Raw genomic sequence first — 11,898 nt, forward strand, 5'->3', positions numbered from 1 at the left:
AATTGGTGTTTGATGGATTTTATTATAGTAATAATAATGTACAAATTAGTACAAAGTAGAGTAAAGTATGTTCATACCATGAGTGTAGTTGAAGGCATTCTAACTATGGTGGATCAATTTGTATCGTGGTGGTAAACTTTGTAGTCAATGATATGCCTACAATAATTATAATAACAACGATGATGTTATAGAATAAAGAAAAAGGTGATATAAATAAATTAATTATGGTACATTTGTTAGTTTACCATTATACTTTGATACTCAAACACGTCTGATACAAATGACTGAATGTTCTTGAAACTGTGTGAGAAGCTTTTTGCCTTCTTCATCAATGAGAGCTTTTTTCCATAATGTAAATGTGTAAGCTTGTTTGCTGAGTATATTATAGTAATTAATATGTTGTATAATTTATTTTTGTAAAGTAAGAAAAATGGTGCTAAGTTTGACAAATATGCTTACTTGGTATCAATAACAAGGAGTTCCTGCAATCTTTTTTGAATGCTGGTAACATAGCATAACAGCTGACAACTATTGCTAATACATCTATTGGGAAAAAGTTATATGTTAGTTTATGTTGAAGTAAATATTTAATGATAGAAAGAATGAAATGAGCATACTGTATTCTGTTTTCTGAAGTTGTTCTTTTGAAGCTCTGGAAGCTTGGTTGTTGATTTCTTGAAATGACATGGCATTGGCCATTCGAGGTGTTGGTAAATCTACTTCATCTGAGTCATTATTATCAACTGGATCCACTATGATCTTTTTACCAACAATCCAGTCGAATGTGTGCAATGGTGTTTCATATCTTAGAGTTGGTTGTTGTATGCATGCACCCGTTATCAAATATGTATGAAATAGCTAAAATATATCTTGATAAAGGGGGATATCATCACCATAAACAATTATTTTTAGTTGATTTTCATGAAGGTAATTTTTTCAATGATAGTAATATATGAGGTAGCAGTAATGAATGTAAATAGATGATTTGATTTTAAAAATAAGAAGTTACCTGTTCATCTTGAAAGATAATGTTCAAAGACATTATCTTTTATTTTATACCTTCTCCTGGTTTATCCATGTCTACAACTTGAATCTTCCATATCCAGTTAGGTGTTTCAGGGGTGATTGCATGTATATTTAGTCTTTCGGTCATCTTTTTTAGAGCCTGCAAAATATCAAAAGTACATACTTTCTTCAGATAGTTCTGATTGTTAATAATCAAAATCTTGGCTTACCAAGAAAAGAACAACACAATGATTCCTAATTTTTCCTAATTTCTATTCTTAATAGTGATTAGACAAGTAAATGTTATGAGTAAACAAATTGTTAGAAATCACATATTTTATAGTATAAACAACAAGATTTCAATAATGATGTTATTACAAACACGTGTGTGGTAAGATGGGTGTTATTTTATAAGTCTTTTTATTCTTCATCTTTGCAAAGGAAAGATTTAGAAAGCACATATTTATAACAGAAACAACAAAATTTTTAGAAACCACATATTTATAGTATAAACAACAATATTTTAACATTAATGTTATTACAAACACGTGTGTTCTAAGATGAGTATTATTTTATAAGTCTTTTTATTCTTTATCTTTGCAAAATAAAGAGTTAGAAAATACATATTTATAGTAGAAACAACAAAATTTCAATACCAATATTACTTCAAATATGTATGTGGTTAGATGAGTGTAATATGATACAATTTATGTTGAAGTGAAAGAGAGATGTAAGCACTAAAAAGTGTGAGGCTTACCAAAGTTGAGATGTTTGTTCATGCAAACGAAGAACAAGGGTGCTAAGTTTTAGTTTCACATTTGTAAGAGCAAAGTAAGAGTTGGTTGATGAATTGTAAATAATAAAAAACAACATTTAGGAAATTTATATGAAATTGGTGAGATTTTTTTTTAACAGAATGCCTTGTTAATGATTTTACTATATACTATATTGTAAGTGGAATGATCATCAGTATCATCTGCTGTTGCTGGTCATATTATCATTTTTACACAGTTTGAGCTTTTGGCTCTTGATAAAGCAACATAAAGTTGACCATGTGAAAATACAGGTTCATGTAAATAAATTCCAACAAAATCTAATGTTTAACCTTGAGCTTTATTTATAGTCATAGCAAAACATAGTTGAATGGAAAATTGTGTTCTTTTGAATTGAATTGGTAATTTTTCGTCTTGTGGTGATAATAAAGGTATGCAGGGAATGAAAACATGTTTGCCTTTGAAATCTTCACTTTCAATTTTAGCACAAATAATATGAGTTTTGTTATCAATACAAATTAAGCGAGTACCATTACACAAACCTTCTAAAGGATTTAAATTTCGTAATAATATAACTGGGCAGTTTTGCTTTAGAACTAACTTATAAGGAGACATTCCTGTAGGATTTAAAGTATGTAAAAAATCTTCAAACTCGATTTGATCTTTTGGCTCTACAGTTGCATCTATACCAACGAATTTTATAGCAATACCAAGGAATTGATCAATGAATATTTCGTTAATATCATTTAAAAACTCATTTTTGGTTGTTAAGATGACACGTGATGTTATATTAGATGTGTCCATCGTGATCATGTTTAAGTCAGGCTAGATAATTTTGAATAAATTGTTTAATGATTCCTTCTCATTTGTAAAAGGAATAAGCAAGAATTTTGGAATCTCAATTTTGTTATGGTAATTAACTTGTTCTTTACCATCCCCAATTCTAAGTAAATATTCACAGAATATAGGATCTTGTTGTGCTCGCATATTTTTTGTTAGCTGAAATCTTTCTAGATAATTCCAAATATTTGAGTTTAGTAAGCATTTATGAATGAAATCTTTTTTTATTCCACTTTTTACAATTGGTAGTGTTTGTCTAAAATCACCTCTAAAAACAACAACTTTTCCACCAAAATGTATATTTACACTCATAAGATCTCTTAGCAATAAATCAAAAGTTTCAACAAGTTTTTTCGTTGCCATTGATACTTCGTCCCACACTATTAACTTGGTATCTTGAATCAAAGCAACAAGTGAACTTTGTTTACTTATATTACAGTTGTAGTTTTCACTTATGTTGATAGAAAGTTTAAAGCGTGAGTGAGCAGTTTGTCCTCCTGGGAGAACAGAAGCTGCAACCCCAAAAGTTGTTGTAGCTAAAGCAATAAGTCCTTTAGATCTAACAGTAGCTAGTAAAGCTTGGTATAAAAAAGTTTTTCCAGTTCCTCCTGGTTCATTAATATAAAAAGCTCCTGGTTCCTTTGAGAATATTTTATTAAGAATGACATTATAAGCAATATGTTGTTCTTTATTTAGTTGTCTATATAGGAGTAAATCTTCTTCAGTTACAACTATGTTTTTTTCTAAATAGATGTCTCTAGACTCTTGCGTTATTCTATAAGAAAATGTGAAAAGTGTAAACATTTTTGATATAAGCTTGAATTCATTTATGTTTCATCCCATTGAATGTAATATGGTATTTATATAGTTCAGAACCATATAACGAATGTTAGTAGTTTGTATATTTGTTGTAATTGTAAAATCTTCAGACATTGGTCCTGCAAATTTTTGCCATAAATCTTTTAGATTTGCAGGATTGAAATATACTAATAGTGTGGCAAATAAGCAACGTAAGCTACATGGCATTTGGTAAGTAGTAGCTTCTAATAAGCATTCAATTAAGTTATTATCGGAAGCTAACAATCCACTTTTTTCTGCAAACTCTCTAAATGTTGTGCAACATATGCCATTTATAGTTCTAAGTTCTTTATATGATTTAGGACTTTGTATATTCATTAGTAGTAACCGTAGATAGTATATTTCTCCTTCAATTGGATGATAGCTGACAATACGTCCAATGGCATAACCTCATTTTCTGCGTGTCCATGTTTTATCACTTATTGACCAAATAAAGTGTTGTAAAAATTCTTTATATAGTAAATTAAGTTCTATGACGTGTTTATTTGTTTGATTCATTCTGAAAAATTCTGTTAGCATTGTTCTTTTATTTCCTGGATTGTTCAAAATTGAACTTAATTTTGTAGTTGTTTAGAAAGAGATAAATTGTTGGTCTTGAAGATGTAATTGAAGCTGATAAACATTTGGATTCATTTCACTAATAGGAAAGGTAAACATACGCCACATAGCTTCTTGTGGTGATACCCATCTACGTGTACGATACTCTTTTATTTCGTCTATTTCTATATTAGTTTCATTACTTTCTATATTGAAGCATATTTTATCATGACCTTTGCAAATTTATTTGTAGATATATTTAATGACTTTAATGTCTGCACATATTTCAACATTTATGTGGCAATTAAATTTAGTCAGTAAATATGGATTGTATGGTACGACCCATGAATTGTCAAGATATTGAGTTTTAACTTTTACAAATTTTTCAGTGTCTAGTCTTCTATAAATAGGGTATGAATTTTCGCCTTTAGATGTTTCATTTGCATAATTTTTAGGGTATTTAAATTTACAAGTTTCTTTTGTTTCCATGCATGAATTATTAGGGTTTAAACTTCCGCAAGGACCATGCATCATATATTTAATGACCAAAGAGTGTAAATATTCATTTGTGTCAATGTCAGGTATTTCAGCACAAACAATTTTGTCATAAGCCTCTGGTGTTAATAGCTTATAATCATCCTAAAGTATAATAAGAAAAATGAGAATGTGAACGACCTCTTTTTTGAAATTCTATAGTATACATATAAGCAGCAACTTTTCCAAATATTTTTATTTTAACAATATCTGACTTTAATTCTTCCACTTTTGCTTTAAATACTCGACTTATTAAATCGGGTCTATGTTGTATTTCATCATTTGTTAGCTACAGATGTTCTATTTCAGGCCATGAAGGATTACATGTCATTGTTAAGAAGATATCTGATTTTTCAAAATATTGTAGTAATGTAATGGCATCCATGTATCTACATCGCATATCTCATGGACCCCCTATAAAGGCAGCAGGCAAGAATATTTTTCGGCCAATATTTGAAATTTTTCTTTCTCCTAGTCTTTGTAGATCAATAAGTTCGGCTAATATTTTAGTTCGAAATAAATCTTGGTTAAGTTAAAAAAAAATCCAATCTTTGTATTTCAACTTTGATGTATTGATCTACTGAATATTGTTGGAATAATCTTCCAGAATGTAATATGTCATTTTCTTCATTATATCTAATTTGTAATTTGTAACAATAATATTCACGATAAGAAATGGTATTTTTTATCATTCTTTTTGTAAAATTCCTTCTTCAATATTAAGGTATCCATAAATGGAAGACATGTTTGTGACAAGCGGAAGTTGTTCATGTTTACAGAAATAATGTTTTGTAGAAGAGTTATTTGGTTGCAAAATTTTTTGTATACCACAGTGCCATCCATTTTCACCATATGAAAATATGAAAGGGTGTTGTAAGGAGTCGTAGCAACCATAATAATAGTGAATCAATTGGTCATTATTACTATGTGTGTGAAAACGAATATGAGGTATGGAAATAGGACTATTCAATTCTTCATCAGTCCATATAGCTGCTACTTGTGATACATTGGGTAAGTTGTATGTTCGTTGATCCAAGGTTGAATCACATTTAAGTGCAATATAGAAATTAGACAAATCTGGGATATGTGTTAAAGATTTCAAAAATTGGGAGTATGAATTAACTTGTAGAATATCCACCAAGTTTTCAATAACAGATTTGTCTAGCTTTTCTGAGAAAGCCATTTTATTTACTCTTTCATTCTCAAGCCATTTTATTTACTCTTTCATTCTCATTGTCATAGAAATAAAGTTGTAAATTTTTTGCTCTATTATCTACAGTAGTAAGGCTAAGTAAAAAATGGTACATTTGTCCTTGTACCTTAAATGTGTAAATACCTTTAGTCATATTTGCCAACTCTTTATCATATTTTACACCAAGTGAAATAAAGGCAAACATTTTATTGTATGTTCTAATATAAGTACAAAAATATTTAGATTGTTCAGATTGGCCATAATAAAAATGCTTTAATGCAGGAGGTAGTTGGTGTGAAACCAATTTTATCAAACCATTGTTACAACAAAAGGTTGGAGTTTCATATTGAAATCTTTTAGCTGCACAAAATTTATAATTTGGAACATTTTTTAAAATAGTAGGAGAGCAAGGTAATTGGTTGATATTCCAACAACTCATTTGTGTTGTTAGAGCCGAAGGTTCATCCCTAATATATAGAGTAGGTTGAGGAAGAATCATGTTGTGAGGCTCTGAAGAAGGAAATGATGAATTAGAAGTGCTAGGAAGAGTATTACCTATTGTAGGTTATTTTTTGGCAGCATGTTGTAGTCCTCGTCGTTCAAGAAGTGCTTTTTTTTGTTCAGATGGCATTTCTTTATAAGTAACACGGCGTCAGAAATTTTTCTCCATTTGGGTATTAGTCATCTTTCTTTTTATTGGAGACATTTGATTTCACAATGATTTTATTTTATATATTTTTTTAATTTCCTACAAATAAAATATAGGGTTACACGATAGGATTAAAAATCAAATAAAATAAATTTAGGTTATATAATTGGAAACACAAGATCATAGTGTGCATTGAATGCAAAAAAGTAAAATAAGAAGATATCTCATTTGAGTGGAATAACTAAAATATTACCTTCTAAGTGAAACATTGTATAATAGCGAAAGTAGGGAGATTGCCTACAAGTGTTACAACTGCAAAGAAAGAAAAACAAATTACATTTGAAGACTATTAATATTCTTTATTCAAAAGTTGTTTCTATAACCAAACGTATAAAAGTTTGTACAACCTATTATAAAAAATTGAATTCATGTTAAGATTACATACTAAGTAAAAGGCTGTACAACAACACAAATAAGGAGTTTACGTACAGAAGCTGCAAATGCGAAGAAAAGAAAGGAAATAATAATTAAATCCTATCAACATTCTTTATTTAAAATATCCCTTCTTATGTATAGAAATTATTCAGTAAACAAATAAATCAGCTAAGGCCAAGTTAAAGGGCATGTTTATCCATTATGCCCTAAAATTACTCAATAGCATTATGGGAAAATGCTTCTAAATTCAACATGTTTAAGTTTCAAGTTCAACAAAAAATAGTCAAAAGTAATTGAAACTATAGAAGATGATTAAAACTTTTTGTAATACTCCTCCAACACACACTGATCTTTAACGTCCCATTAAATTTTATTTTTTATGAAGTAAAAGAATATGACACAAATTAAACTTTTTAAATTAATTTATTACTATTAAGTGTTAAAATTAACATCAATCAATTGTTCCCAGAGTAGTTTTAAATACCCAGATCACGCCAACAACTTCAAGAAGGAGGAAAAAGGTTATTAGTTCTAAGATTCTTGCAAGAATGAATATGGTGAATTAACTACTAATACATATTCAACTAATAGTTATTATCTTAGGGAGTCAGTCTTTGAAGGGGAAGTTGTGTATATACTATGATAGAGTACTATAAGAGGGGGAAATTACCAGTTTAATGAGATCATACATATATTAGACATCAGACAATGCTATATTGGTAACTACACCAGCAACTGTCCAACTGTGGTTATACAAACGGAGAAGGTAAGTGGTAATTCTAAGAATGTCAGCACACAAATCACAACTCAACAAAAGGTGTTACAAGAAAATTAATTTTAGAACAATGTATTCATTATCCACTGTCTAACTGACAATCCGCCTGATCCTTTGATGAAAAGAACCGCAACTATTTTTCTTGGCATGGCTATGTCCTCACTGTTATCAGTTGTGACAAATATTTCTTCTCTCAATCTATTGGTGTAAAATCTTAATCCTTCATAAGATTATAGTCAGTTTCATATATTGCATAATTTTTTAGTTAACCATCAAATCTTGTCCAAAATTTAGACCATCTTAAACTTATGTTGCTCGGGCTCTTCAAAAATGTCAGCAGGTAAGTGTCAGATTCACCAAAAGTAGTATTTTTTGGAGAATCTAACATGGGTGCCACATCAAAAGTGAAGGGTCCACGCAACTTAGTCTAACAAAACAGTAAAAGGAAGTCCAAATCAACATAATCTTTGTCCTACTATTTGAAGGGACAGAAAGACCATCCATCAATAAAGTAGAAGTTGGAAGATATGTTTGATTTTCGTTTAATCTTAACACAACCAAATAGTTCACACTACTACACATGTTTGGTGCATAAATGCACCAATAACAACAACTGATTATTGAAGTAAACCTAAATTTTTGAGACTTGATACTTTGCAGGTTTGAAGAATTTAGAGAAAGAGAGGAGAGTACATGAGAGAAAAAGAATCAGAAAATTTTATTCTCATTGAATCAATTTACTGTATAGTGATAGAGATATATATATACTAATCAGTTAGGTATTTAACTAACAGTTCCATTCAATAACTAACTTGAAAACTAACTGCTTAACTAACTATTTGTACAAAGACTGATCTATCCCTTTCCTTGACACTCCCCCTCAAGCTTAGGAGGTGCAAACACATTAAGCAATCCAAGCTTGGAGCATAAATGTTCATGTTGAGCTTTGTACAACTCTTTGGTTAGTAAGTCAGCCTGTTGATCTCTTGTGCAGATATACTCTGTATTGATCATACCTTTTTAACTTTTTTCCCTTACAAAATGGAAATCAATTTCTATATGTTTTGTTATTTCATGGAACACTGGATTTGCAGCTATCTGCATAGCTAATTTGCTGTCTGTATAAACTTGAATAGGAATGGTCAACTTGAGTCCTAGTTCTTCAAACAAACCAAGTATCCAGACAAAATTAGTAGTAGTGGAAGCAAGGCTTCTGTACTCGGCCTCTGCTGAACTTCTGGAAACTGTACTTTGTTTTTTTGATTCTAAGAAATCAAAGAGTCTCCTAGTTTAACTAAGAAACCTGTTACTGATTTTCTTAAGTTTAGGCAGGCTGCCCAGTCTGCATCATAGTAGGCTAGAAGTTGTTCTTGACTGTTACTTGATAGCAATACACCTTGTCTAGGCAAATTTTTAACATATCTTACTATTCTCATAGTAGCCTCTAGATGTGATCTCTTAGGTTGATGTAGAAACTGGCTTAGTGTTTGAACACTAAAAGCTATGTAGGCTGGGTAAGAGTTAAGTATAACATTTTTCCAATAATTCTTTGATAGATTCCAATATCAGTTAATGGATCATTCTCCTCCTTACTAGAATTATTTGTGTAATCATCAAACTCCTTTGTTATTAACTTGACATTTGTTCAAGAGGTGTGCCTGCTTGTTTTGCTACTCCTAATCCCAATTCAGAGATTAATTCCAGTGTGCATTTACTTTGGTGCATTAAAATCCCTTCTTTAGACCTGGCAAACTTAATGCCAAGGAAGTATCTCAACTCCCCAAGGTCCTTCATTCTGAAAGCTTGATGTAGTGTAGCTTTGGTTTCCTTTAGCAATTTTAAGCTACTTCCAGTAATCAACATATCATCCACATAGACAAGAATAATTATTAGATCATTTCCAGCCTTTTTTGTGAAGAGTGAATGATCATATTGAGACTGAGTAAACCCAAGGTGTACAAAAGCTGCCAATAGCTTTGAATTTCATTGTCTTGGTGCTTATTTTAGACCATACAAGGATTTTAAAAGTCTGCAAACTGGTCTATTCTCCCCCTAACTTTGAAATCCTTGGGGTAGTTCCATGTATATTTCATCAGGTAGATCACCTTGTAAAAAGGCATTGTATACATCCATTTGATGTATGCCAATGTTTAATGGATGCAAGTGCTAACACAGATCTGACAATCATTATTTTAACTACTGGTGAGAAAGTCTCACTGTAGTCAATCCCTTCCCGTTGACTATACCCTTTAGCTACCAACCTTTCCTTAAACCTTTCAATATCTCCAATATCTTTGTACTTAATTCTGAAAAACCCATTTACAACCTATAGGTTTCTTTCCTTCTGGTAGATTGACAAACTTCCAAGTTTGGTTATCTTCCAAGGCTTTTATCTCAGCCTTTATGGCTTCAAACCATCTTGGATCTGTAATAGCTTTAGCATAAATGGAAGGTTCTACTTCTATAGAGGTAGCCGCAATAAAGGCTTGATAATTTGAGGGTAAGTGATCATAATAGATGTAACTTGATAGACCATAAACTGATGTAGTAGATGAATTTTTGGTTGTGATAAAGTCCTTCATCCACAGAGGTGTAGCCTTAGATCTAGATGGCCTTCTTTATATAGAAGCAATGTGTTGTTGACTGGTGGTGTTGATGACAATAGGAGCCTCAACATTACCAGGAACAACAGAACTAATAGGCATCTGATATGGTGTAGACTCTGGATGTTGGTCATCAGATGTTAGCAATTGGTTAAAAAAGATATCCATGAAAGGTGCAGGTTTATTTTTGTTGATGTTTTGGAAGGGAAAAAACTTTTTCTTTGAAATCAACATCTCTATGCACAAATAAAACATCATGAGTAAATTCATAAAGTATATATCCCTTTTGGGTAGAAGAATATCCCATATGAATAGCTTGAATAGCTCTAGTCTTAAGTTTATCAGTTTCATGTATAGTTTTAGCAAAAACTAGACAGCCTATCACCCTAAGATGATCAAGAGAAGGTTTTCTACCATATAGAACCTTAAATGGAGACTTATTATGAAGTATAGGGGTAGGCATCCTATTGATTAAGTATGTTGCATACAAGACACAATGACCCCAAAATTTTAAAGGTATGTGACCTTGGAACCTTATAGCTCTATAGACTTCTAAAATATGTCTGCGCTTTCTCTCAGCAACTCTATTTTGCTGAGGGTTATATGCACATGAAGTCTGATGTACAATGCCATTAGTCTTGAATATAGAGTCATATACTGTACAAACTCAGTACCATTATCACTTCTAATGAACTTAATAGTTGTATTAAATTGATTCTTAACATAAGTCAGGAATTGTTGCAAAGCAACACATACATCAAATTTTAGCTTAAGTAAAAATAACCAAGTCATTCTTGAAAAATCATCAACAATTGTCAAAAATTATTTGTTTCCATTAGATTTAGCAGTTTTGTAGGGTCACCATACATCAAGATGCAACATATTAAAACATGCAGTGCTTTTAATACTACTTCTAGGAAATGGAGCTCTAACTTCCTTAGCACATGGACAAATGGTACAAGATTTAATAGTGGAGCTACAGGTCTCTAATGGTACTGTAAATAGTTTATTTAGAACTTTAAAAGAACTGTGACCAAGTCTCATATGCCATAAATTTATGTCAACTATTTTGTCTTTAGAGACCAAGGAGCAGGAATCTGCAGCTTTTACTGATTTTGTACTGATTGAAGGCAGCAAATATAAACCATCTTCTTGTCTGCCAATCACTTTCACCTTCCCATTGTAGAGATCCTGAAATATACAAAAGTCAAGAAAAAATGTAACTAAACAATGTAATGCCTTGGTTACCGGTGAGACTGAGAGTAGATTAAACTTAAACTTAGGCAAGTAAAGAACATTGTCAATGTTATATCCTGCAATAATCATACTTGTGCCAACATGAGTAACATTAGCTATATCACCAGTAGGAAAAAATACTCTTTTAGACTTAGTAGAGTCTAGTTTAATATAACTGGTAAGAAGATCAAGATCAGCTACCATGTGATTGGTAGCCTCTATATCAATAATCCAACCTTTTTTAATATCTATGGAAGACATAGTAGTGTTTATACCTATAGTATTATCCATAAAGGTGGTGTTAGACACATTGTTCAGCATAGATACAATTTGATCATATTGATCTTTTGTGAAGAAACAAGGCATCTGCATCTTATTGTTAGGAGGAGCAGTTGAATGGATGGTTAATCTTGAACTTTTGCACATTCTCGAGACTCCATCATGGACTGAGTATCAATACT

General features: G+C 31.2%; 1 protein-coding gene across 1 annotated transcript; it reads right to left on the minus strand.

Moving 5' to 3' along the window:
- Positions 1-9,227: 9,227 nt before the first annotated feature.
- On the minus strand, positions 9,228-11,698 carry LOC124893298. Its single transcript, XM_047404334.1, has 3 exons — positions 11,450-11,698; positions 11,285-11,392; positions 9,228-9,536 (listed from the first exon to the last, which is right to left on the minus strand). The coding sequence occupies exons 1-3, from the start codon at positions 11,696-11,698 to the stop codon at positions 9,228-9,230; spliced, it is 666 nt and encodes a 221-aa protein (XP_047260290.1).
- Between the last annotated feature and the right edge of the window lie 200 nt (positions 11,699-11,898).

The sequence above is a fragment of the Capsicum annuum genome, unplaced genomic scaffold, assembly GCF_002878395.1.
Source record: "Capsicum annuum cultivar UCD-10X-F1 unplaced genomic scaffold, UCD10Xv1.1 ctg57136, whole genome shotgun sequence".
Lineage (NCBI taxonomy): Eukaryota > Viridiplantae > Streptophyta > Magnoliopsida > Solanales > Solanaceae > Capsicum > Capsicum annuum.